This window comes from Marmota marmota, unplaced genomic scaffold, assembly GCF_001458135.2.
Source record: "Marmota marmota marmota unplaced genomic scaffold, marMar, whole genome shotgun sequence".
In the NCBI taxonomy this organism is placed as follows: Eukaryota; Metazoa; Chordata; class Mammalia; order Rodentia; family Sciuridae; genus Marmota; species Marmota marmota.
In genome coordinates, this window is record NW_025999842.1 from 30975587 (window position 1) to 31003299 (window position 27713).

General features: G+C 34.5%; 3 protein-coding genes across 14 annotated transcripts in view; 1 reads left to right on the forward strand and 2 right to left on the reverse strand.

Moving 5' to 3' along the window:
- Tube1 (tubulin epsilon 1) overlaps window positions 1-1380 on the reverse strand; it is a 32707-nt gene extending 31327 nt beyond the window's left edge. The window contains exons 1-4 of one of the 2 annotated variants that reach the window (XM_048790620.1): window positions 1291-1380; window positions 1188-1238; window positions 1016-1089; window positions 371-423 (exon numbers count right to left, since the gene is read on the reverse strand). In XM_048790620.1, the coding sequence (XP_048646577.1) occupies window positions 371-423; window positions 1016-1089; window positions 1188-1212 (152 nt within the window). In that variant the 5' untranslated portion in view covers window positions 1213-1238; window positions 1291-1380. The remainder of the gene's footprint in view (window positions 1-370; window positions 424-1015; window positions 1090-1187; window positions 1239-1290) is intronic. The other variant, XM_015500339.2, reaches the window with a different exon arrangement.
- A 28-nt stretch (window positions 1381-1408) lies between these two features.
- On the forward strand, window positions 1409-20848 carry Fam229b (family with sequence similarity 229 member B). Of its 9 annotated transcripts, none has more exons than XM_048790852.1 (4): window positions 1409-1551; window positions 10634-10790; window positions 12430-12568; window positions 16124-20848. In XM_048790852.1, the coding sequence occupies exons 3-4, from the start codon at window positions 12444-12446 to the stop codon at window positions 16239-16241; spliced, it is 243 nt and encodes an 80-aa protein (XP_048646809.1). In that variant the 5' UTR covers window positions 1409-1551; window positions 10634-10790; window positions 12430-12443; the 3' UTR covers window positions 16242-20848. The 9 variants fall into 9 exon arrangements, with proteins under 9 accessions (XP_048646809.1, XP_048646757.1, XP_015353900.1 ...); XM_048790800.1 differs by having other exon boundaries at window positions 1417-1551; window positions 10631-10790; XM_015498414.2 differs by having other exon boundaries at window positions 1431-1581; window positions 10631-10790.
- Window positions 20849-21212: 364 nt separating this feature from the next.
- The window catches only part of Lama4 (laminin subunit alpha 4), a 134829-nt gene continuing 128328 nt past the window's right edge, over window positions 21213-27713 (reverse strand). For all 3 annotated transcript variants that reach the window (XM_048790451.1, XM_015500351.2, XM_048790501.1), the window contains 4 exons: window positions 27197-27327; window positions 25983-26076; window positions 25389-25508; window positions 21213-21680 (listed from right to left, as the gene is read on the reverse strand). In XM_048790451.1, coding sequence (XP_048646408.1) covers window positions 21535-21680; window positions 25389-25508; window positions 25983-26076; window positions 27197-27327 — 491 coding nt within the window. In that variant the 3' untranslated portion in view covers window positions 21213-21534. The remainder of the gene's footprint in view (window positions 21681-25388; window positions 25509-25982; window positions 26077-27196; window positions 27328-27713) is intronic.

Genomic DNA, 27713 nt, shown 5'->3' on the forward strand with positions numbered 1-27713 from the left:
TCACAAATCATATCAAGGAAATGTAAAGAATACTTTCAAAAGTTTGCCATTGTTAGATACATTAACAAGATACTCTTGGGGAAAATTTCAGCTTTAGTGAAAATTTATTTCAAGGTTAAGCTAAAAGAAACACACTGAAGGTTCTTTCTGCTCCTCAATAAAGCCTGAAAAGGAAATTTGTTGTCCTGTTCTGCAGAATACAGAAGAGTATTAATGATAAAATGAGAATGTTTTCAATGAGAAAAGCAAACAAAAAAGCCAGAAAAATTTATAGCTAGCAACTGTTTTTACTGTCCTTTAAAGAATTCTCTCCTAATCTGCTGACATGAAAAGAAAGATTCATCATGCTAAGACTTTAATACCATCTTACCTGGTATCCACATTTCTAAAGAAGCTGCTTATTGCCTCATCATAAATTCCTTTCTAAAAAGAAAACAAATTATAAAATTTAAGTCTTGCCTCTTGTCCAAATAAAGTCCTTTCAATTTTAATAATTCTTGTTATTAAATGATGCAATGGCTAGTAAATGGTCATAATAAAATGCAAGCATCATAAAAACGTTTAGATTGATTCTCTGACTTGTAGTACAGAGTAAATGCAAAGAGATCTATAGGTTGAGTTCAGCAGGCGGTGATGAAAGACTTCTCCATAGAATTTGAGAGTTTTCTCCAAAAATCAAAGAGTTTTCTCTGGATTCTTGGTGATCATTTGACAAGTGAACTAGTTAATAATCACATGTGTAACCTATATTATAAAGTACTTTCACATACTTACTGCTCTTTACAAGAACACTAAAAAATTGGAGACCCTGAGAATCAGGAAAACTTTTATGACTAAGGTTTCTGGCCAGTGTTTATTTAGACTGGTGTGTGTCTAATAGCAACATACGTTAAAAAAAAAGTCACGTTCTTCACTGACAAGATCTCATATATCCAGATAAGTGCTCAAATAAAGCATTTTCTGGTTTTGTTTTGCTCTTTGTGACAGGCAAGGAGGACTCGGCGGGTACCAGTACCTGGTTGACCGCCGCGTGCTCCCTCAGGGCCAGGTCCCAGAAGCAACAACCGATCTGGTTTCCGCACTGGCCGACTGCGACCAAGGAGAGGAACAAAAAGAATGAACGTTAGGTAAGGAAACGACTGCTAAGCTCTGCGGCGACCGAGTCCCCATGCCCCGGTGCAGCTCACCCTGTACGACCACCGACTGGGTCATTTTGGAAGGTAGCCCGCCCAGGACACCTTCGAACCCAATCCCGCATTCTCATTGGTCCGCAACTGCCGCCCAGGACACCTTCGAACCCAATCCCGCATTCTCATTGGTCCGCAACTGCTCCTCACTAGGGGGCAGCCGTAAGTCACGCTGCTGCCGCAAGTCGTTGCCGTCGCAAGTCGCTACCGTAGTTAAACATTTCTTTAGGTTTGGGAAATCGGAGGGCGGTCGGTCAGAAGGTCGCGCAAGCGCACTTGCATCTCACCGTTACCATAGCGACCAGACCGCAGATCCTCGCTGCCTTGTCAACATCTTTGAGCGTCGGCAGCTCCGGAGGCCGGGGTAACTGACGGATAACCAGGATTTGGAGTGGTATTTTAAATATGTGTCGTTAAACTGTGCGTGGGCTATCAGAGGCTTAGTCTTAGTCCACAGTCTCAATATTTGGGCAGTGGGTCAAATTCCGTTTACTCAGATTCCACGGGACGCTCCCTTCAGCGTGGCGATCCGACAAACCCTTTGTTCTAATAGAAAACGAGCACTGTCGAGGAGGACAAAGAAATCCCGGGCGGATACCCAGTGCCAGGGCTCAACCGAAATTAAGTACACTTAGACACAAAGGACAAAGCTAAGTTCAGAGACCCAACCAGTATTTGTCGAGCGCTGTATACTCTTAACATTAATTTCTAGGCCCCCTGGAGGACTCAAAAGGAGTTAAGACAGATCTAGCGCCAACAAGCTTACAGTCAATTGAAGACACGGGCAGGAAATACTCGAAATAATATTGGCGGCGCTAACAATAGTGCATTCGTTGGGCAAGGGTGCAGCCAGGTAAATAGAAGTCTGATGGAAGAGATGGGATTAAAGCATTTGATGTATGTACAATGTTTAGATGGGATAGAGGAGGAAAAATGAAAAATCATGCATTAGTGAAAGGTCAACTCTTTAAAATTGTCAAATATTAAAAAATGCCACAAATTTTTATCAAATTAGATCAAATTTCAATAAATAACTCAAGCACTTCAAATGAAATTAACATTTTACACAGAAATCCTGAGAAACTACAGAAACCTTCTTCATTTAATAAAAAATTATATGACATTAATGTGTGGTAATATGAGCCATACTATTTAATTATTTATAACACCTTATTCCTCCATCAAGACTAATAATATTTATATATTTTTCTGATAGCTGATAAATTTTTTGTGGAAATGGGTTGGTTATGTGGCTGAGGCTTTCCCATATTTTCATTTGTGTTTTTCACCTTAATATTTAAATATCTTGTAATAATCAGCACCTTTAATCAAGAAATTTTTGTAATTACTAGATTTTAAATTCTTACTGGTAAGCTTGGAGTCAAGGTGGAGATGCAGTGTGTCACTTCAGTTCTTAATGTTGAAGTCCCAAAGTTTGGGGCTTTCTAAATTTGGAAAACATGAACAAATTTTGTAGGTAGTGATGTGAATCGGTTTCTATTGATGAGTTATGGTGCCAGTTCATCTGGTATTCTGGCTTTTGCCTAGTGGTACCCCTGTTACAACTCCCGGAGTCATTATTCTCCAGAAAATGCACATGGGAAAGAAGTTAAATTAAGAAAGTACTAACAAATCTCATTGATAACTTTAATCTGGAGGGAATCAGATGATTCTGCTTAAGAGTCAAGCAAGGTAGAACCTTCCATACCTCAATATAGGCAAATCCATATTGGTCAAGGTAAGAAAAGCTGAACAGCAGGCCATACATTGTCCTTTAAGTAAAAAAAGTGTTTTTTTTTTTTTTTGCCTGAAGCCACTGAGATTTTTTAGTGCAGTAGGCTTGGAGAGATAATTGACTAACACAGAGAGAAAACAGATTGGACATTTCACATGCTAAATATGAACAAGACAAAAAAATCATTGAGAGTCATGCACACTGTTACTATAAAAGGAAATAGGATAGCATACAAAATATGGATGAAATACATGGTCTGGAACAAAAGCTAACCTAAGGGGATAAAAGAAAATTTATCATATATACTCTGTGCTATAGAAGAACTTAATCAAAAGAATATGAATATAATAAAATAGGAACTTGAAGACAAGATGCTAAAATAATATACTGAGAAATAAGCTCTCTGAGAGCTGACTGAGCCTTGCCTTCTTTGTTTACTACTATACCAATAGTTCTCAGAACCTTGCCTAGTATACAGTAGATAGTAAATATATATTTAATGAAAAATGAAATAAAATGGAGTTAAAGAACTGAGAAAGTTGAAGACCGAAACACATACCTTTAGGACTAATGAACAGTTAAAAAGTGTGAAGTAGCTTCTCTCTCTCTCTCTCTCTCTCTCTCTCTCTCTCTATATATATATATATATATATATATATACACACACACACACACACACACATATACACATATATATGATATATGAATATAAAAATATCATAATATATATTTATATATAAATATAAATATATACTTTTGGTACTGAAGATTGAGCCCAGGGGCACTAACCACTGAGCAACATCCCTAGTCCTTTTTGTTTTTTGGTTTGAAACAGGGTCTTGTTAAGTTGCTTATGGCCTCACTAAGTTGCTGCAGCTGGCTTTGAACTTGTGATCCTCCTGCTTCAGCCTCCTGAGCTGCATCACATTAAAGGACTAATGAATAATTTTTAAAAGTGTGAAGTAGCTTCCATATATTAGCTGTTGCAAATAATGCTTCAAAGAACACAAAAGTGCAGATATTGTTTCAACAAACTGATTTAAATTCCTTTGGATATTCAGTAGTTCCTCCCTTATCTGTGGATGCCTGATAGTTTATTACTATCTAGTAATAAACTCTGAATATGCTATATTTTCTATACATGCATACTTATGATAATTTCTGTAAGGTAAGCAAATAATAAGTCAACAATTATTAGTAGTGTAATAAGGTAGAACTTTTATAACACAATGCTGTAATAAAAGTGCCCTATCATATATCATGTGCTTTAGGGCCATTAATAAATAAAATGATTAATAAATAAAATACTTGAACAGAAGCACTGTGATACCACAATAGTTGGATCTTATAACTGACAGCTACTAAGTGACCAATAGGTGGTTACCATATACATTGTGGAGGATATATTGGACAAACTGGTAAATCATGGGCAGGATGGATCAGGACAGTATAACATTTCATCATGCAACTCAGAAAGTGCAATTTAAAACTTAATGAATTGTCTCTTTCTGGAATTTTCCATGTAATATTTTTGGATTGTATTTAACTGCAGATAACAAACTGTGAAAAGTAAATTCACAAATGAAGGGGAGACTACTGAATACCCAGAAGGGGGACTTCTGGATCATATAGTAGTTTTATTGTTAGTTTTTTGAGGAACTTCCATATTATTTATCATAATGGCTATATTAATTTATACTCCCACCAACACTGTACAAGGATTCCCTTTTCTCTATATCCTTTGCCAGCACTTGGTATCTTTGGGCTTTTTGGTAATAGTCCTTCTAAAGAGTGTGAGGTGATACATCTCATTGTGGTTTTAATTTACATATCTCTGATGGTTAGTGGTGTTGGCCATCTTTTCATATATCTGTTCGCTGTTTTTATACCTTCTTTTGAGAAATGTCTTTTCAATAACTTTCCCACTTTCAAATTACACTATGTGTTTACTTTTTATTAAGTTATTTAATATATTTTAGATATTGGTCTCTTATCAGATGTATGGCTTGCAAATATTTTCTACCCATCTGTGGGATGTCTGTTTACTCTTTTAAGTATTTCCTTGGTTTTGCAGGGGCTTTTGATTTGATGAAGTCTCACTTATCTATTTTTGCTTTTGTTGATTAGGTATTTGGAGTCCCATCCAAGAAATCATTGCTCAGACCAGTGTTGTGGAGCTTTCCCAAGTTTTATTCTAGTGGTCTTATAATTTCATATCTTATTTTTAAATATTTAATTTACTTTCAGCTGATTTTTGTATGTGATATGAGAAGAATTTCTGGTTTCTATGGCAGAGACAAAGACAGATCAAGAAAGTTTTGCACTGGCAGCTAATAATCACTAATAATTTATTGGCCAAAACTAGTTATGTGGACTCCAAATAATCATAAGGTACAAGGAATTGCAATTCCTGAAATTCATAAATTCAGAAATATTTGATGAACGTTTGTTAGTACTGTATAAACATACTCAGACCTGCAACATCTGTGGTAGGCAATTTCTAAGATGACACCCAATGATCTCCTTCTCCTGTTCTTGTGTAATTCCCACTCCTGGAGACTGGGATACACATAGTGACTTCTTTCTTGATGAATAGAGAATACAGCCTGATGGTACCTTGAATTGAGACAAAATTGAGAATTCTAGGGGACTAAGACAATTGAAATTTGCAAAGCAGAATGCCAGAGAGGAGATAGAGTATAAAAAAAGAAAGTTCTGGAGATCTTTGAGGGGATGCTCATGAATACTGATTAGTGCATGCATACGTAAAAGCTACATAAGACAGAGGGTAAAGCCCCTGGAAATAAGCATACAAAACAATTCATAGGGGCCACATAGAGCTGATTCTAATAATTCACATTCCAGATATCTTAAGTGAAGAGCTCTTATAATCCATGAAACATTTAGTTGAGTTCTCAGAAAGATAGTAGAGACAAACTAGTTCTAGATGAAAGGCTGTTTTAATCTAGCCTTAGCAAGCATAAAACCAAGCTTCCAAAGGCCCAGCTGTTTCTAAATAACTGTGTCCCAGACCAAAATTCAAAAGTACTTAGAGGACTAAAAATAAAATTATTCAGTAACGTGAATTCACAATGTCTGGCATTCAAATAAACATTTCTGTGTATGCAAAGACAAGTCCCATGATGAGAAAAAAAAAATCAGTTAAAAACACACCAGGAAGTGCACAAATGAAAGAATTAGTAAACAAGGACATTAAAGCAACAGTTATAAATATACAGCATATGTTCAAGAAAGCAGAGTAAGCATGAGAACATTAGGAAGAGACAAAAAAACCCCAAAAGAAAACCAACCAAACAAACAAAATCCAAACTGGATGAAAAGTACAATATTTAGGTGAAAAAACGCAGATTAGACATTGCAAAGGAAAGAAGTAATGAATTTGAAAACAAAGCAATGGAAACTCTCCAAAAATAAAATGGATAACGAAGAGGTTTTTTTTTCCTAAAAAAGAAGGGTCAATGAGCTGTGGTATAACTTCAAACAGCTTAAGATACATGCATTTGAGGTCTAGAGGAGGGAACAAAGAGTATTTGAAAAATCATGGCTGTGAAATTTCCAAATGTGATAAAAATTATGGACCCACAAATATAAGAAGAAAAGAAACAAGAAGAAAACTACACCTAGCACATTATAATCCAATTGCTTAATATTGGTGAATGAAGAATGAACATAGAAGTCAGAGAGAAAAGGCACATTCATAGAGGGGGAAAAACTGACAGCAGATTTCTTGTAAAAAACAATGCAAGCCAGAAAACAGTGGAACAAAATGTGGAAAATACTTAAAATTTTCAATTTAGGCTGGGGATACAGCTCAGAGGTAGAGTTGCTTGCTTACCATGCACAATGCTGTGGAGTCAATCCCCAGCACTAGAAAAAAATTTCTATACCCAGAGAAAATATTGTTCAAGAATGAAAATGAAATAAATAAAAAAGCTCCATGAATTATCACCAGAAGATCAGCACTGTTTAATGAAAATCTTCAGGCAAAAGAGAAATGATGTCAGGTGAAAATGTGGATGTACACAAAAGGTACAAAGAACATTGAAAATATAAATACATATGTAAATGTAAAAAGCCTTTTCTTCTTTTAAAAAATCTCCTTAAAATATAATTAAATAAAAACTAAAATATTATGGTAATCATAATAGTAAAATAAATGACAATAAAATACATAGCAAAAGAGGGGAAATAGAATATCCTATAATCAAGTTCTTTTAGTATACATGAAATGTTATAATTTTATTTCAAGACAGAAGGTCAGAAGTTAAAAGATATGATACTATAAACTCTGAAGAAACCAAAACCAAAATACAAGGATGTATAAAAATAAACAAATGACAGAAAAAAATCAATTCATAAAGTATACTAAGTTCATCCAAAATACAAAATTTTAATAAAGGGGGAGCAGCAGAGAACTGGTAAAAGGCAAATAGCAATATGGCATGTTTGAATGTAGTAAAAAAGTTTGAATTTAATGTAAATAATCCAAACACCTTTGTTTATCACTGGAGTGGATAAAATAAGCAAGACTCAACTATATACTATTTACAAGAAACCCCACTTAGAATATGAAAATAAAACAGGTTAAAAATAAAATAGGAAAAGACATATCATGCTAACATTCACCAATAGAAAGAAGCTATTTGAATTTCATACAAAGTAAATTCAGAGCAAAAGAATATTATCAGGGATTAACAAAGATATTTTATAATGATAAAGGTTTAATTTTGCCAAAAGAACATAGCAATACTATGTTTTTATACATATAACAACAACACTTTGAAATATATGAAACAAAATCTGGCAGAATTGAAAGGAAAAATATGAATTCACCATTATAGTTGGAGATTTCAATGCCCCTATTTCAACAATCAGAGAACAATTATAAAGAAGATAAGAATATAGAAGAATTGAACAACTTTGTCAACCAATTACCTGCATAGAACACTTCACCTAACAGCAAAAGACACATCCTTTTCTAGTATAAATGGAACACTTACAAAGATTGTGCATATCTGGCCATGAAAACAATTCTCAATCAGTTTTAAAAGATTCAAATCAAGTAAAGAATGTTTGTTTTGTGACTAAACTGGAATAAGTAACAGAAAAGTAGAATATTCGCAACTGTTTGAAAACTAAACAACACAATTGTAAATAACTCAGAAGTCAAGATGAAAGCATTTAAAGTTATTTGTAGTATGTATTTTTTCAAAAGGAAAAATTTAACAATTAAAATAGAAAATTTCAAAATTTGTAGAATGTAGGTAAAGTAGTGCTTTAATGGAAAGTTATGAAATTAAATGATTATATTAGAAAAGAAAAAAGTCCCAAATCAATGACTAAGCTTACACCTTCAGAAACTAGAAAAAGAAAAATTTATCCCAAAGTAAATAGAAGAAAGGAAATAGTAAAGAGTAGAGTAGAAAATCAGATATATTAGAAAACAAAATTAATAAAAACAAATACAACCTCCACGTGTGTACCGAGAAATTAAAATCCTTCAGCAGTCTCCTTTGATCTAAAATCTTTAACTTGAGTTTATGCTCCTGCGTGGTTTGGGCTGTACTTATCTCTTGGACCATATCTCTTTTTTGTTTTCTATGCTGTGCTTTTGCCACCTTTCAAATCTTTTATTGTCTTATTAGCATGTGACCCTTGCACACAGTTTCCTCTGTTTTCCCCCTCCCTGTCTCAGTGTCTTTGACTCCTACCCTTTTCCTCCTTGTTAATGCCTACTCATCCTTTAGATTTAGATTTGATATTCTAGTCTAGAAATATCCTACCCTAATATGTAACTTCACTAGAGCAGAATACGTGTTTGTTTTTGCTCAGTCAGTCTTTTATCCTGAATGTTTAACTCATGCAGAGCTCATGGTGGATTTTTAGAAAATATTTGCTGAATGAAGTGTAATCATAGTTCTATTTTCTTAGGATATGAAAGTTCAAACATTATTCCTTTTCGACATCTCATTAATTAATATCCCAATAATCAAAAGAATTTTTGGGCTTATGATAGTTAAGAGAGAGTATTTAAGAGATTTCATAATCTTTTTGTATCTCTCATTTATACTTCATTTATTTACTCATTGCTTTGTAAAAATCCTTTTTTTTTGTATCAGGGATTGAACCCAGGAGTACTTAACCCATCCCCCCTCACCCCTTTTAAATATATATATATTTTAATTTAGAGACAAGGTCTCACTAAGTTGCTTAGGGTCTTGTTCAGTTTCTGGCTTTGAGACTCGAAATCCTCCTACCCCAGCTGGCTGAGCCACTGTGATTACAGGCATTCACCACTGTGTTGAGCCGTAAGGATCTTCTATAGAGTCTAATTCATTTTGTCTTGATGTTACTCAAGTACTGTAAAGTTTGATCATTAGGACTACTATTTGGTTTGGTTTCACTGTATCCATGCATGAAATGTGGCATAATTTATACCAAATGATCAACTAGCTCATTTAATTAAAAGTAGTTTAATTTAGTTAAGATAATGGTAAATTAGAGGGATTAAATATGTGCAAAGGAGATTATTTTACTTTCTATTTATAATACCATTTCCATATAAACTTTTGGTGATTTGCTCAGAATTACAGAGCTAACATGGTGTTAAAATTCATACCTAATTCTGATGTCAAAATCTATCATTTTCCACTGCTACCTTCTCTCCATCATGTAAACTGTTGAAAAAATTTGCCATCCTAAAGAACAAATGTTTAAGTTCTAATGATGCATTAGCTAACAATGGCCAGCAATTATTTCAGTTTGTCTGACTGTGACACAGTGGGTTAAACTAGATTTCTCCAAACTAAAATTGTGATCAACTCATTCACAGATAACACCCTAGTAAGAAAAAAGAAGGTAGAGGTAAGATTTTATCTAACATAAACTTAATTATTATATAAAATACTAGTTTTTATAACATAATGAATTCATAGCAGTGGGAACTTGGTTTACTATGTAGGTAATAATAAGATTTTCATCAAATTTCACTAGCATTTAGTAGTTTAATGATTACCAATGACAATTGAAAAATTATTAACTGAAGAGTAATTTTCTGCCTTAAGTGTTAAACTTAAGCATTACTGAGTAGGGCAGACTCTCAGTGAAGTAAGCTATTAAGCTGTTGATACAGAAGCCAAGAACTAGTTGGGAGAGGGAGAGCAGTTCAGAGAAATGCAAAGATGTGATCAGCAAAGTAGAAACTCAGTAACAAGGAAACAGAATAACAAGGACAGAATAAGATGTGTTCTTCCTTTTGGGGTTGTTATTATTTCTTCCATTTTGGAATTAGGATCTCTTGAAAAAACAAGAAGAGGTAGTCCAGAGATTAGAGAGATAGTCCAGAATATAACGAATATTCCCATTTAAGAGAGCCATAGAGAAATTTGGTTTGGGTTTGAGAGTGTTAGAGTAGGATGAGGATATAGATAGATTGAATTATTTGTGTTATTAGTTAAGCCTGGGAGATAAAGAGAATGAGGAAAATGGGATTAGTGAGAAGAATCACACGTGATTTTGTGCAGGTCAATTAGATTGTAGCTCTTCATTTGTAGATCAGAATGTTTAATATTGTTGGAAAATAAGGCCCTGACAAGAAGAATAAAGCTACACCCTCCCCCACCGAAATGCTTAAATTTTATTCAAGTTTCATCTTGTTGCTAGAGTTATTAAGACATTTGATCTTCAGCAGGTGGGAAACTATGTGAAAGAATCTTCTGATGTCATAATTTCTGGGTGTTGCTGGAACATTTGATCATCATTCCTTCGGCAATTCTAGCTTTCTATGGAAGGTCAGTAGAAGCAATTGATTTATTTACCTCTACCGGAATCAGACTCGGCCTATTTTGGTAAGTATATATTTCCTTGATCAAGTTAGCTAAAACTTAATACTTACATAGAGAGACTAAACCATAGAGTTAACTATGGTTTTACTAAATAATTATTGAGCAAAACACTTTTTTTTCATGATATTGACACAATCTATAAAAATCATTGTATAATATTCAAATTCTTAAACCTTAATAATTTAGTTTTATTGTATCACCAATAAACATTTACTTATTAGGCATAGAATGCTAGGCATTGAAACAGTTTTAAGACATTTTTTTATTTTTTCTGTCCTCTGTGGGCTAATAGTTAAAGACATGTAAATTTATTCAAGAACTGTTATGGGTATTAGAGTGGTGACAAAGATAGACATAGAATGGGGGATACTAAACAAAACATTTATAAACTACTAGTGTAGTGTTTCTGAACAGGGAGAAATTTTTGCCTCTCTCCCTTACCAGGGGACACTCAGCAATATCTGGAGACTGTCTCAGTTGGGAGAAAGATGCTGCTGGTATCTCGTGGGTAAATGCTACAGAATATTATACAATGTACAGGAAAGTCTGCCTTCCCCAACTCAGAATCATCTGGTCCTAAATGACAATGGTATCATGTTTTTGAGAAACCCTGAATTAGAATGATGGTCACTGTTACAAAACGGAAATAAAGGTGTTATGAAAACTTGAATGATGAGGGTTTTGACAGGTTTCTCTAAGAAACTGAAATGTAAATTCATGCTTAGTAAGTTGGCCCTAGCAAGTGAAGGGTGGTAACAATGGATGGGGAAAGAGTTCCAAGTAAAGGCAATAGTAGACAGTTTATGCGCGCGCGCGTGTGTGTGTATTCATCATATATATCATGTGGTATTCATGGTACACATTAATAAATATTTACTAATATAAATTAATATATATTTACTAATGCTCAGTGGCATCTGCTGAGTAATAAGTCAACATTTATTGAGCACTTAAGTGTTAGGCATTGTACTTTACACATATTATTTAATTTTTACTATTACCCTGGAAGTTGATAATGTTATTCACAACTTTTGAGAAACATAAATTAAGTATCTTGACTAAGATCACATAGTTGGAGAAGGCCAGACTAAGATTTGAACTCATATTAGTCCAACCTCTCAAGGCCACTGTCTTAACTCTGCTGAATTGTAAATGTAGAGAAGCAAGGGTGGGGGGAATAAATAATCATAGGAAGAGAAAGAGTAGCTGAAGGTATCTTGGTGAGTGTGAAACTCAGAGGAAGAGAAGAGCAAGTGTAGATAGGTGGAGAGGTGTTAGAGATGGAGTAAGTTTGTTGATTACAACCACTGGAAGTCAAACTGACTTTTTTCCCACACAGCAGTAGTAGACTTGAAGTCTATTAATATTAACCATAGTCCAATTATGTTAACCAAAGGGAATAGGTTATTTTTATCACTTAGTGTGGCTGTCTTGTAATTGTTACAAGAATTAAAATTTTATGTAATGGATAATTGTATAATTTAGTATTTTACCTTTTTATAGATATTTTAAAATGTTACTTTCAGAATGTTTCTATGTATATAAACATATATATAGAATAATGTTAAACAATAATGTTAATAATTTCAAATAACTCATTGGAGATAACTCCCTCCCTTATTATTTTAACTTTCTTGTCTAGGTTTTCAGTGAATTATGCCTTTTCGGTTTGGGACCCAACCAAGGAGGTTTCCAGTGGAAGGAGGAGATTCTTCAATTGGGCTAGAATCAGGGCTGAGCTCAAGTGCTGCCTGTAATGGGAAAGAGATGTCACCAAATAGGTAAAGTCTTCTCATCCTGACAACTGAAGAAATATGTATTGTCTATCATCAATACATATTCAATGTTAGCAAGAAAAAACCCCAGGAATTCAAACACTGCTGTTATTAAATTAGTGTTAAGAGAGCCCAGTTTTTTTAAAAAACATAGAGTTTGTATTTCGTATCTCTGTAATTATTTCTCTTTTTGGTAAATTTTCAGCTGCTTGTTTTATTGATAGTTTTCAAGATTATAGAATGCTCAATTAAATAAACCTTTAGTGTTATTATATGTTGGGCACCGTGGTAGGCATAAGGCTACAAATAGAAAAAAGACAGATCTCAGATTTAGTGTCACTTTAATTAGACACTATCTTTGGCAGCAAGAGTGTTATAACAGAATAGAGGACACAGAGACCAATCCACAAAATTACAACTATCTTATATTAGACAAAGGTGCTAAAAGCATGTAATGGAGAAAGGATAGCATCTTTAACAAATGGTGCTGGGAGAAATGGAAATCCATATGCAACAAAATGAAATTTAAACCCTTTCTCTCACCATGCACAAAAGTTAACTCAAAATGGATCAAGGAGCTAGGAATCAAACCAGAAACTATGCGTCTAATAGAAGAAAAAGTTGGCTCTAATCTCCATCTTGTGGGGTCGGGCTCCAAATTCCTTAATAGGACACCTATAGCACAAGAGTTAAAATCAAGAATCAACAAATGGGACGTATTCAAACTAAAAAGTTTTTTCTCAGCAAGAGAAACAATAAGAGAGGTAAATAGGGAGCCTACATCCTGGTAACAAATTTTTACCCCTCACACTTCAGATAGAGCCCTAATCTCCAGAGTATACAGAGAACTCAAAAAATTAAACAACAAGAAAACAAATAACCCAATCAACAAATAGGCCAAGGATCTGAACAGACACTTCTCAGAGGAGGATATACAATCAATCAACAAATACACGAAAAATGCTCACCATCTCTAGCAATCAGAGAAATTCAAATTAATACCACTCTAAGATACCATCTCACTCCAGTAAGAATGGCAACCATTATGAAGTCAAACAATAACAAGTGCTGGCGAGGATGTGGGGAAAAGGGTACACTTGTACATTGCTGGTGGGACTGCAAATTGGTGCGGCCAATTTGGAAAGCAGTATGGAGATTCCTTGGAAAGCTGGGAATGGAACCACCATTCAACCCAGCTATTCCCCTTCTCGGACTATTCCCAAAAGACCTAAAAAGAGCATACTGCAGGGATACAGCTACATCAATGTTCATAGCAGCACAATTCACAATAGCTAGACTGTGGAACCAACCTAGATGCCCTTCAATAGATGAATGGATAAAAAAAAATGTGGCATTTATACACAATGGAATATTACTCAGCACTAAAAAATAACAAAATCATGGCATTTGCAGGGAAATGGATGGCATTAGAGCAGATTATGCTAAGTGAAGTTAGCCAATCCCTAAAAAACAAATGCTGAATGTCTTCTTTGATATAAGGGGGGCGACTCAAAACAGAGCAGGGAGGAAGATCACGAGAAGAAGATTACCATTAAACAGGGACAAGAGATGGGAGGGAATGGGAGAGAGAAGGGGAATTGCATGGAAGATGAAAGGAGACCCTCATTGTTATACAAAATTACATATAAGATGGTGTGAGGGGGAAGGAAAAAAAGAGAGAGAAATGTGTTACAGTAGATGGGTAGAGAGAGGTGATGGGAGGGGAGAGGAGGGGAGGGGGAGATAGGAAGGGGATAGGAAGGGCAGCATAATACAACAGACACTAGTATGGCAGTACGTATAAACGTTGCTGTATAACCAATGTGATCCTGCAATCTGTACATGTGGGAAAATAAGAATTCATACCCCATTTGAATCAAATGTATGATATATGACATGTCAAGATCATTGTAACGTTTTGAGCAACTAATTAAAAAAGATCATCTTCAGAAAAAAAGACTATGAAAAAAATCATTTTTGCAAAATTGCAAAAAAACCCCTACAAATAAATAGGATTTGTTTCACTCTTTTGCTGTTTTCTGTAGCAAAACAGTAAATAATATATTGTTAGGTTTCTCATGGTTTAGAGATTTGGGGATCACAAATTTAATATTAATAAGGTAGTTTTTCAAGGATGTAATTGGCTACTTTGAAAGTTTTGAGCTTTTCTTTAGAAGTGTTCAAGGCTGAGTATTTGGTGGGAATGTAGGAAAGGAAATTCAGACACTACATGTATTTTTTTAAGTGACATTTAAGACCTATTTCAAACCTGAGATTCCATCAACATTTGATTATATGTGGAATATTTTGTTCAATTTTTTTTCATAAATATTCTAGATTTGAAATCATCCAACTAAAATGATTCTTTTTTACACATATAAAACTACAATTTGATGGGCTTCAACTAATGTCTATACTCATGAAACCATTTCCGTCAAGACAACAATTTCCATCACTTCCAAAAGTTCCCTCATACCCTTAATAATCCATCTTCCCTGCACCCTCATGTCCATTGGTCTACCTTTGCCACTACATATTCTTTTGCATTTTCTAGAATTTATAGGAATGGAATATACACTATGCATTCTTTTTTTTTTTTTTTGAGGAGCACAAAAGATTTTGAAATTCATCCATTCAATCAATAGTTTGCTCTGTTAATTGCTGAGTAAGATTCCATTGCATAGATGTAGCACAATTTGTTATCTATTTACTTGTTGATAGACATTTAGAACAAATTAAAAAAAAACATACAGGCAAGTCACTGACTGGGAAAAAATATTCAGACAAAGGACTTGTACTCTAAATGTATAGAGAACTCTTACATCTTAATGTAGACAAACTATATTTTATTTAATGGGAAAAATTGAACAGACATTTCAAAAAAGAAGATCTATAAGGGGCCAAAACACACATAAAAATGTTCTACATCATCACTCATCAGAGAATTATAAATGGAAACTATGATGAGATCTCACTCCATATTCACTAGAAAGGCTCAAATTAAAAAGACTGACCATACCAAGTGTTGACAAGGATGCAGAGTAACTGGTAATCTTGTACACTTCTGGAGAAAATATCAAATGATACAAAAGTTTGGAAAAACAGTTTGGCAGCTTCCTTAAAAGCTAAACATAGACCTACCATATGACTCAGCCATTCTACACCTAAATAAACGAAAACATATGCCCACACAAAGGCTAGTGTATGAATGATCTGATTCTTAAGGTACGTTTATGAATGAATTGCCATGGTATTATCACTTAGGTTTATAACAGTGTACTTTAATTTGCCATTTAGCAATTCCTTTCAAAATAAACATTTGGAGGGTTATTTTGATTTTTGTGAACTTTCAGTAATTAAATATTTGGCAACAGCCACAATTTCTTTGCTACATAAGCCTAGAATGTTTGGCTCATTAATGCCTCTGTGTTATACTTATTCTGTACCATTCAAAGATTTCAAAGTGTTTTAAAACAGTTGAATATATACTCAAACTTTGGTGCTCTAAAAATTTTCCTGTTTAGTGTCTAATTATTACATGTTATTTGCTCTTTTATTCAGGCAACTCCGAAGATGCCCTGGAAGTCATTGCCTGACAATAACTGATGTTCCCATCACTGTCTATGCAACAGTGCGAAAGCCACCTGCACAAAGCAGCAAGGAAATGCATCCTAAATAGCATCATTAAGTCTGTTGTTGAGGGTTGACTAGGTCAAGGGTAATGGGCCAAGATCATCTTATGATCTGGTAAACAAATAAAAGTGGTGGCACCGTTGGATGATAACAATAGTTGAACTATTTTATTTTAGTAAAAAGGAGAAATGTAACCAGTAAAAAACATATAGTGATAAGTTATCAGTTATGTCTAACAGACAAGGCAGAATAATATTTAACAGTTAGAAGTGCCTTAGAGATCATCTTGGATCATTAATATTAATAATTCAAGATGAAACTTAATCTACCATGGCTATCAGTCAGATGGAGCCTATTTTATTTGTTTTTTTTTAATTATTTCAATCTGTTAAATTTCTCTGATGAATTTCTTAACTGTTTTTCAATTACTTGAAGTCCCTGAACTTCTGTAAGGCATCTATTTTGAATTCTCTGTCAGGCAGTAATTCCATTTCCATATCTTCAAGACCAGTCAGTGGTACCTTATTTTGTCCATTTGACGCCATCATGTTTTCTTGGTTGATCCTGACTCTTTTGGCCATGAGTTGACATCTGCATACTGACATAGGTACCTAATACAGTGTTCACTGTTTGGGTGTGTTTGTAAGTTTCCATAGGAATAAGTTTGTCCAGAGATTCAGGCAAGTTGACTAATCAGTCAACCTAAACAGGTTACTAAGCCTATGACAACTTCAGTCATTGCAGTCTTAGGGAGCACCCTAAACTGAGGACCACTGCCCACAGGATCCTTTGGCTGCCATGGCCAGTGTAGTACTTGGTCAAACTCAAAGCCTATGGCTGCTAGGCCAGCACAATGTCAGGCAGATGGCCAGCTCACTGCTGAGGTTTATTCAGGGCCCAAGGCTACTATAGTTTGCTGGTGGTGACATAGGCCAGAACTTGAGCTCATCCTCCTGGAGTTGTGGTTTCCTATCTTGAGTTGAAGTAGGTCTAGGGGCTCTGTCTCTGAGTATTGGTGTTGAGTCAAGAGGTTCTGCTTGGTGTGCTAGGTTTTACTGTGGTGGCCTAGTGCTGGATTACAAGGCAAATTCCTAAGCTTACTTCCCTCTCCTTCCTCCAAGTAGATGGGGATTTTCTCCATGCTGTTCTGCCAGCAGTTGGGAGGGTAACGTGAAAATTGTCTTTTCTATTCTCTTCAATGCATAATTTTCTTACTATTTGTGAAATCAGGGTCTCTCACCTGGTTTCCTTAGGTCTTAATGAAGTTTTTTTTTTTTTAATGTACATAGTTGTTCAAATTGATTTTTTTGTGAGGGATGATCCTAATCTATCTTGCTTCTTCTCAGGTGGGGCCTATTTTAAATACTTAATGTGTTTTAAGTTAACTTCCTTTGTTTATATTTAGGTTGATACTTAGCTAAGTCCTTTCATCTGAATACCCTAGCTCATTTATGGCTTGATAATCTTTTGATAATGCTCTGCCAAAAATTATATTGGGTAAGCAATGGAGCCCTGGGGTTGTGCTTTTTGGAAGAATACCCAAGATCAAAAAAGTTCCTAGTCCATGGTTAATCTGCAAAGTATTTTAACTACTTTCATATGGGAGCTCAGATTATTGGTTAAATTTATTAATGAGGTCAAGGCTATGGTTTTAACCCTTATCTTTTCCAGGAAAAATGTCCCATTATCACATTATTCCCCAACTCCCAACCAGTCATCTTGAAATTGTCTATCAGTATTGAAAAAGTTCAGATGGATCTTTTTACTTGATTAGTAAAAGGATAAGGATAACCTTTGAAGTCTAGGCCAGCTCTATATGTTTTATTTTTCTTCTTGCAGTAGTACCCAGGACTCAGCCTGCTTTTTTCCTTTCCTCTTCATGGCTGTCACCATCCATCCAATGAAATTGTCTTCTCCAAAGAACTGATTTAGGATCAGTTAAAATTCTCTCAGTTTCTTACTGTCCCTGAAGAGATACATAGGTCTTTTTTTTTAAAATGAAAAATCTATTAGCTTATAATTATATGTACATAGATGCATATGTACTATATTAGTTAAAAATAAAAAAACTGCCATGAAGTTATAAAATGATAAACTCTCATAACTTACACTGACAGCTGGGAAATATTCAAGTTCCAATCAACAAAAGAGAAAAGACCTTGTTGAACATGTGGGATATTGAGTAGAGATTCAAAAAAGTCATGTCTCTATAGGAAGACTAAATTAGCTCTAGCCTAAAGGCTAGTGTACCAACTTTAACAAAGCTTAAAAATAAGACTTCAGACAATCAAGATGATGCCTAAGTAACATAATTGTATGCCAGATAAAAAGTGTAACACTCCTGAAAGGAAGAAAAGAAAACCCAGACAGGAAATTGCCCAAGGCTGGGAAAAGAATAACAGGAAAGGAGTAGTGATATAATTCATACAAGGCTGGAAATAATTTATGTTTCAACTAACATGATGAAAAGTTCTTTTATTATATGGATTTTGAGTCTTTAGCAAGTATTATCAGAGTGGGGTTGGGAGTGGACTTGGGGGATTGGGAAAGCTGCTCTGAACCTGCCCTAACAATGCTAAGATCAGGACTTGAAGAGACAACACTGATTCCAAATACCTTAACTGTATTCAAGTGTGGGAAAACTCAAAATTTAAAGAACTACAATGAAAATCTAGCACCAAAAATGTAAAATCCACAATGATCAGCATATAATAAAAAATTAGTGGGCAAGCAAAAATGGAAGGAAAATATAATCCATAGTCATGAGAAGCTTCATTCAGTAGAAAAATAGAATGATAAATGATAGCTTTAATATACAAAATACCATAAATATACTCATATATATTTGAGTAGATGTGAAATAATTGCAATGATGAAGAGAGAAAAGGAAGGTTTTTAAAAGACCTAAGTAGAACTAGAAAATGAAAATATCTGAAATAAAAAATACACACTGAATAGAATTAAAACACTAGAATAATGGGAAATAAAATACTAATGAACTTAAAGACATAGCTGTTCAAGTTATCCAAAATGGAATATGAAGAAAAAGGAATGAATAAAAAGCATAAATTTTTGTTTCACATGAATTCTTGTGTTTTATCATCAAGCACTCTTAACATGTATATAAGAAAGTTTCCCTGGAGGAGGTAGGAGGAAGATAGACAAATATTTGAAAAAATAATGCGCAAGTTTTCCAAATATGATAAAAAGAATAAACTAAGAGATCCAAGCAGCGTAACCAACCCCTTTCTAGGAGAAGAAACATGGAAAAAATAAAACAGTGATGTACCATAATTAAAAAGAGAATCTTATAATTGATTAGTAAATGACCAGAGGAACAAAAATAATGAGAGCACACTTTTCATCAGAAAACATATATTCAAGATGACAATATGTTTGCAGTATCTTTCAACAATGAAAATAGACAAGACTTAGCTAAATGAATGCTGAGAGAATTCATCCCTAGTAGATCTGTACTAAAAGATTCAAAAAAGTTTTTCAGACAGAAAATGGTGATAGAAATTTAGATCTATAGATATAGCACAAGAAATGGAAAATATATAAACTTATAAACCATTTCCTCATTTTAAAACATAGGTGATTAAAGGAAATTAGTAGGAAGGATAACATAAAAATAATGTATGATGATAATAGCAACAAGATGGGAAGAAAAACTGAAAGTTTACATTTAGAAATATCTTAGTGTATGAAATGGGCTTAACTGGGAAGCCACAGGATGATTCTCTTCTTGTCCAGGGAGTTTTGGCCATGAAAGGAGGAGTGGGGGAACACAGGCCCAAATATTCTTCAAGACAAGGGTATCCAAGGGCCTCTTCATTTTGAAGGGACACTGACAGGAGCTACAAATAATTGGTCAGAATGACTATGAGCACTTAACCTATATTTTTACTGTGTGAAGTACTGATATGTTAGCTTAACTAAAAGGGAAAAAAAGCTGCTTTTACCTTAGAAGGGAAGCATTCTTCCTTCCTCTTGCAGGGAAGTAAGGGGGCAGTCATCCAGCTGCTGGAGGCATGCAGCCTTGTTTTGAACCCTGGATCCTTAGATCTAGCTGAATGTCAGTGGACTGGTGACCTGAGCTGCAAATGTTGTCTCATATAGGATTAACATGATGAACATCGGAAACAAGTTTAGTTTAGCTTATCATGGTAGCTGACAGTAAGTCCTCTATGAACAGATGTAGTTATTTTCACCAATATTGTCAGTTATCTTTATATAGCTGAGATTAAAAATTAGTGGGGGAATATAAATAGGTGTGTGTGTGTGTGTGTTCCTTTCAAGCTAAGAGATTTTTTTTACTCCCTTTGGTAATTCCTCAAAATATTTATACCCATTTCCCTCAATAATTATTCCTTTTATGTATACTCTGTCTTACTGATTGTGGGGCCTTGTCTTCTCTCATTCGGACTTTAGAGTTGTTTATCCTTTCACATGTAATTTTTTTTAATCCCAATTTCTGTATTTTTAATATTCTAGCAGCTATTCAATTTGTTTTTCTTTTTCTAGGCTTTATTAACAAAGATGCTTAGGAAAAAAGATTCTAAAATTTTAGAAATAAGATTGGTTGTGTTGCAGGCATGTGGAAGAAAAACTTTTAATAAAAGGACTTTTATGTTTTTGAGTTGAATTTTACAATTTTTGTTATCTCTGTTGTAATGAATGTCCTTGGTAATACCAACACAAAATAATACTAATAATAATATAATATATGAGTCTTCCTTCATGTAATTTTATTTTTCTTGTAAGGAATTATCAGTTTAATTTTTTTTTCTTATTTAGAAATAATTATACTGCCATTTTGCAGCTATAAAACTAAAATAGTCTTAAGTTTATAGATCAAGTAAAAGGGAGAAAAGCAAATCTATCATCTAATTTTAGATTATACACAAATTATTAAATCTTTTTAAGATAAAATGATAGCATGGGACAAAGATATTTTGGTATAGATTGAAAGCTATCTTTCCTGAAAGAAGAATGATGAATCCGAGAATATAGCTTCACTTTAAAAATGTGTGCCAGTGTTTATTTAGAATCCCTTCTGTTTTATTAGAGACAGGAACAGTCATTTCACCAGCAGGAATTATGTGTGCTCTCAATACAAGTTTACTACCCATACAATTATCGTCCATTGTAGACATTTTGGGTCCAAAGAAGGAATCCAAATGAGAAGAAGCCTCCATACCCTGATAATTCATTTAAGTCCCATTCAACCATGAGAGCTTCCACGGGAGGAGAAGTTGCTAGTCCTCCTGGCTGGCCCTATGTTTATTTCAGTGCTCTAAAGAACTCTGTATGCTGGGCAACTGTGCTTGGTTGTGTCAGGCTGCTGGACAAGAGTTGATGCTCACAGCACCGCTGACCAAGGCTGCTTTACTGAAGCTCACTGGGCGCCCATCAATCACAAAGTGGCGGATGCAGCCTGTGAAGGGTTTTCCGGGGGCCAAGCGTGGTGTCAGTAGTGACTCTGAAAAGAGAAAGAAAGCAAAATTTGCAATGGAGGTATTCCAAGCCCAATTATAACTTCCTGGTAGAGGGTAAAAATAATAATTGATCATCATCATCAAAATGATTTGTATGTTGAAAATGGAATATAGTTAGGATTGATTCTCAGGAACATCATCTGCTTCTGAAGTAATATGAACATATGGTAATTTTATTGTTTTGCCTGGCTTTCCATAATCAAATTTCTGTGTATATTGTAGCTATCTTCCAAGGTGAAAATTTACCATTTACACAAAGCTTCAGCTGTGAATTTTTATAATCTACCTATGCTTTTTAGAGTTAATTTCACCTGGGCTTCAATTATTTTCTCTGCTTTGTTGAGAAGGGGGAAAGAAATTTTAGATTCCACACTACTTTGGGACATAATGTTAGTTCATCTCATTACTCTTCATCTTCGAGCTATTTTTTGCCAAGCTCATGAAATATAATGAGAAAATAATGAATTCAAATAAACTAAAATTTAATTTTCCTGAGTTTAGGGCTTAAGAACTATAAATAGGGTAGTGATAACTAGCCTAGTCTTTTTGTGAGCACAGGTGCCCTGTGGTATACCAGGCGGACTCTCTCTCCTTATCTTAATTAGACATAGAAGAAGCCTATGTTTATTAATTGTACAGACATGGTTAAATGTGTTGGGATGATAGCAATACATATAAAGCAATTTAGAGAGCTTAGAAGTATCACAAAATTAAAATCTATTTAGTCAAAGCTTCTTAGGTACAAACAACTATGTGAGCAGTAACAGATAAAAGATGGAAAACACTTAGAAATCAGTAACTTGGAAAAGAACATAAAATAGGACAGCAAATTAAACATCAAGCAGCTGTAATAAATTTTCTAAGCAAAGAAGAATTATAATGTGCAGAAGTTGTGTACTGAAAATAAATCACAGAAATAGCATTTCATATTTAGAATGATAATCATTGAGTTTTAGATTTGGAAGGGGCCTGAGAGATCAGTTCCCTTTATTTGCCTCAAGATTAGTATAAAAAAATTTTCTTCAAGTCTGCTTATTATATTTCATCAGAATAAAAATGAGTGAATAGGAAAGATTATAAGGAGTAGAAACATCTAATGCTTTGGCCCACATTGTAGACTATATTTAGAACATGGGTTTTGATTCTGCCCACATTTTCCACCCTTTGGTTCATGGAAGAAATCATGTGGAGAAAATAATTGATAAAGCAATTATGGTTTGCATAACATGCCACACAATTAATTCTAAGTAGTGACATAAAGGTTCCTCAGGACCCTAAGTAATTGATTGATAAAGTCAATGCATGTTTTTAAGAGGGAACATTTTCAATTTCCCATGACTATATAAAGAAGAATTCATAAAAGAAAAGTGAATGGTTAGATCCATGTGTGGGCTCCATTAACTTAAAAGTTTTTTCTAATTTTCAACTTTAAGTTATCATACAATGAAGTTGACTTTTTGTATAGTAGTATTATGAATTTTATTCATTATTTTTTTGGTGGTAGAAATAATGAGTCAGCAGAGTTCTGAGTGGTATGACTGACTGGGATTCCAAGAGAATTCAGGGCACATAGGGGTTTTATTAATGCCCTGGTTTCTGATGTGATTTCGATAGAATTAATATGGAATAGCTCAAAATGATATAATTAATTACATTCAGCTTAAATTATAGTTGCTTTTGTTCTATGCTTGCTGGCATGTTTCCTAGATAGAATTAAAAGCTGCATTGTGGCAGTGGGCTGGTGGTTAGAACACCCTACCCTGCTAGTTCTTGTGTGTTGGCTCATTAGCTAAAATTTGCTATTATGTTTTGGACAGGCTGAATTTGATGTTAGGTACATCTTGACCACCCAGTCTGTAGAGCTTAATGGAAGCAGTGTGTGATGGATGCTAGGATCAGATTGTAAAAACAAACCAACAAAAAATCAAAGAGAAATATTTGTTTGAATGATGGGTAAGCACTTGGGGTACAGAGGAAAGAACAAATACTGTAACTTCCAGGATGAAAGCCTATGCTTGTTTTATCCACATCCTGGGGGCCTAGCACAGTGCTTATTAGACCCTCCATAAGGCTCTGTGTTGAGTGAAGTCATGGTCCTTGGCAGCAAGGGGTGTACTGCTTAGCTTTGACAGCATTTTGTGATAATGCTACAACACTGGTATGCATACACATCCTCAGGAGATGGGCAAGTGTAAATAAAAGCCCAAGCTGAATCCTAAAGGTCAGTAAGGAATTAGGTTGAGGGGGGGGGGAGTGGGAGAAGCTGTTCTCTATAAAGGTACTAGAGGAAGAAAGAAAGAACAATATTTTTCAGAAACTGTAGCCCTGTGTACTTGTGCAAAAGCCTGGAGCTAAGAGAGCACCATTGAAAATTGAGGAAACTTCAAGTCCCAGAAGGTATGGGGAGATCCCAGAGGTAGGTGGAAGGTGGGGACAGATGATCAGGGACCTTGCTTGTTATGCTGAATTTGATCCTGTGGACCCTTAGGAACCTGTGAAGTATTTTAAACTACATTGTAATTTTTAGGAAGGAAGCAATACTCAGAAATATAAGGAAGGATGTGAGACATTTTTTCACACTCCATCTGCATGAAGTGAAGTAGAGACCTTTGCTGAATTCCTTTCAGAACCAAAGCCAGGAACAGGACAACAGAACTAGGGAATGGCAATGGGAGGTGGGTAGGGAAGTGAAAGAAAGGAAAGGTTGCTTTGTGAGGGTCTTAAGTATTTCTTTTGATCCCTGATTTACTATAATTGTTAAAACTGACCTTTGAAATTTTTGCATTACAAAGGAGAGGAGTACTTAATTACTACTATTTTGGGGGACCCAAGTTGAGATGCTTTATTTGATCTATGCTTTTTCATTCTCTTGGCTGTCTTGATGTGGGTAAATCTAAAATAATCTAGTTAGGAGACTATTAAAATCTCCACCAAATTCCAGATGCAGAAATTATATATATATATATATATATTATTCCTCACAGCTTTCAGTCTTTTCAAGGTAGTGAAATGTGTAAAAACAACAATCACATTCAACATAAGGATATGGTCCCTGCTCTAGAGGTTTAAAATGATTGTGTGTGTGGGGGGTGGTATAAGTATCCTTTTATCACTGTCCTGGATTATATACCATTCTTGGCAGAAGACAAGGTGATGCTAATGATTATGTTTATAGAATTGCAGCTGGGAACCTCTCCTAGGGAACAAGAACAACATAACTTATGGTCTGCAGCTGTTTTCACAATTTAGACTAATCCTGGATGGGGTGGGGTGGGGTACTCCACATTTTTTCCTTTTATAGAAGAGGAACAATTAATAGCAAAATTTTAATCCTCAAGGTTTTCAGATCTTGGAGCAGTATTAGAAAATGAGGGTTTTTTTTGGTGTTAGGGATAAAATAGAATGGTTCAATGTGTGTTTGTGTATATGTAGGATATGTAAAAGGAGACAAAAAATAAGCAAATACATCAGGATGTGAGTAATATCTATTGGCTATAACACCAATTCTTATGTGCTTCTTGGATAAGAAATCACAATTTTCTGTTTGCTTTTCCAATTAGAGGACATAAAATCCTTTGAGTTATTAGGTGAATTATGAAAACACATGGCTTACTTCTTAATATCATAATGAAAATCATAAGAACTTACTATTTTTTTTATTTGGAAACTTATTTGTTTTAAACAATGCTTACCTGGAACACCTCCAACAAACACAGGCTCCCTGTGATCAACTGGTTTTGGATTCAGGGGTCCAACCACATGGTTCACTTCAGAGTCAACATCCAGCTGAACCACATTTGAATCTCTAATAACTGAAATACAGTGAAATATTGGGCAAAGACTGGTCATAAATGGAACTAGAGTGATTAATTTTCACATGAAGAGAATAATTTATCACAACAATGACTTTTATTTATTCCAGAATAAAACCCTACACTTTCTCCTATATCAGTAAGATGTCAATATATTAAGTCTAACAATGTCTAACTGAGCAATCACTAACATTTTCCTTCAAAAGGGAAAATATTTAGGATACTTTTGTGTTACTTTTTTGCTTCATAAGTTACTCATAATGTAAACAACTCCACTATTTTGGCAGCATTATTTCAAATCACATGTGTATTCAATATACACATTTTAATATAATAACACTTCTCTTGGTCACATTTAGATTATCATCCGTCATCGTCATGCATATCACATAAATTCTGCCAGGCCATCATTTCTCAGGTGGGTGTGCAGGCTCATCTTTGTAAAGGAAACCCAGGACACCTATGTTTTCTCACCTGTTATTCTGTGCCATCTGCCATCACAGAGACTCTGCTTGGGTGTCACTGAGGTAGAAAAGTCTCTGATGCCATTGTTGACTTTCACTATGACCTACAAAAGAGAGGTGACTTATATAATTTAGTTTAATTTCTCCTTGTCATTGTAAAACTGAATTTCTTGAAGCAATACTTTAACAAAAATCTACCCAAGGAAACAATACTCTTAACAAATATCCACACATGAGTAACTTTGCAATTTGAACACAAGGGGTCACTCTTTGGTAGGCAATAGAAATAGTTTAAACTGGGAGTGCTCCATGGAGAGATAGCAAAATAATCACAAGGGAGAAAAGATGGGGAGATAGGAATGATGGGAAATGCAATTGAATAAATTCCTTTAATTTCTCAAGATAGAATGTGTTATACAAAGAAGTTCAAAATATTGTTGAAGATCATGGGCCTTGAAGCCAGACTGCCTGACTTCCATCTAACTTACTATCTGCATTGGTTTTCTCTTTGTAAAATAAGAGTGATAATATTACCTACAGCCTAGAGATATTGGGAGGATTAAATAGGTAAATCCATGTAAAGCATCTTGAATAATCCCTGACATGTAGTAAATACCATGTCTGGAGAAATTCTATTTTTATACTGTTTAATAAAATATACTAGAATCCAAATAAAAATCAGTTACATTAAGTTTGAGAGGCATAATATAAATATATCTTTTCCTTAATATTTATTTGAATACCTTCATAAGTAGTATTTTAGTAGTGTTTAATTGTAACAATTAAAAATTTATAGTAACAGAATAATACATATGTCTAGATATATATACATGTATCTTTGATGTATATTATCTGATAAACATTTATAGATATTCAGGAAGATAGATGTTTTTGTGTTGTTGATTTTGATAATTGGGTTTTTTTTTTTTTGCTTTAATTTGCTGAAAAAAAAAAAAAAAGACAATTCATTGGTTAAAACTCTGTGCTGTGATTGGTGATCTTTTTTTCCTGAAACCTTTGCCGTAATTTCCTGACTTTGTTCTAATCAGATGAATCCCAACATATCAATGTGAATTCTAATGTTTCCTACATTTAAATTTTATGTTACAGCTTTCTGGTTTTTATTGATTGATAAGATAAAATAATTATGTGAAATAAATCTGCTTTAGATCAGAATGCAAGGTTAAATGAGACAGACTGTTAAATTTTTCAAAAAGATGTTACCTGCCCATTTTTCATGTGGACATTTAGGTACTCCCCATTGACACTGTGGCCATGGACAAGCGTTCCAGAGTTGCTTCTGGGACGAACTTCAAATGCAATTTCAAACTTCAATCCAATGTTGAAAGACTCATCTGTGGAGAGAAATACTATAAGCCTCAAGAACAGCAAAATAAAATTTGTAACTATGGCATGATTTTATAATTATATATTTTTGCATCTAGTTTCAAAAATTCATTGCATTTCTCAACAGGTAAGTAGAAAAGGCTATTTTCCAATACCACATAAAACTCAGGGGACTAATATAAATAACATATCACTCTTGTTGTGGGGCATGGAGGTGGGGCCAGCACACTAAAAATACTCTATGTGCTATGGAAGTTCAGGGGAAGAGAAATGAATTCCAACTAGCAGCACCATTTACTATTTCAGGAGTGAGAAGGAGGACAGGACAATCTGGGCAGAGGAAGGAGCTTGGACCCAGCTACAGAGGATGGAACATGTGGACAGCATAGTGAAG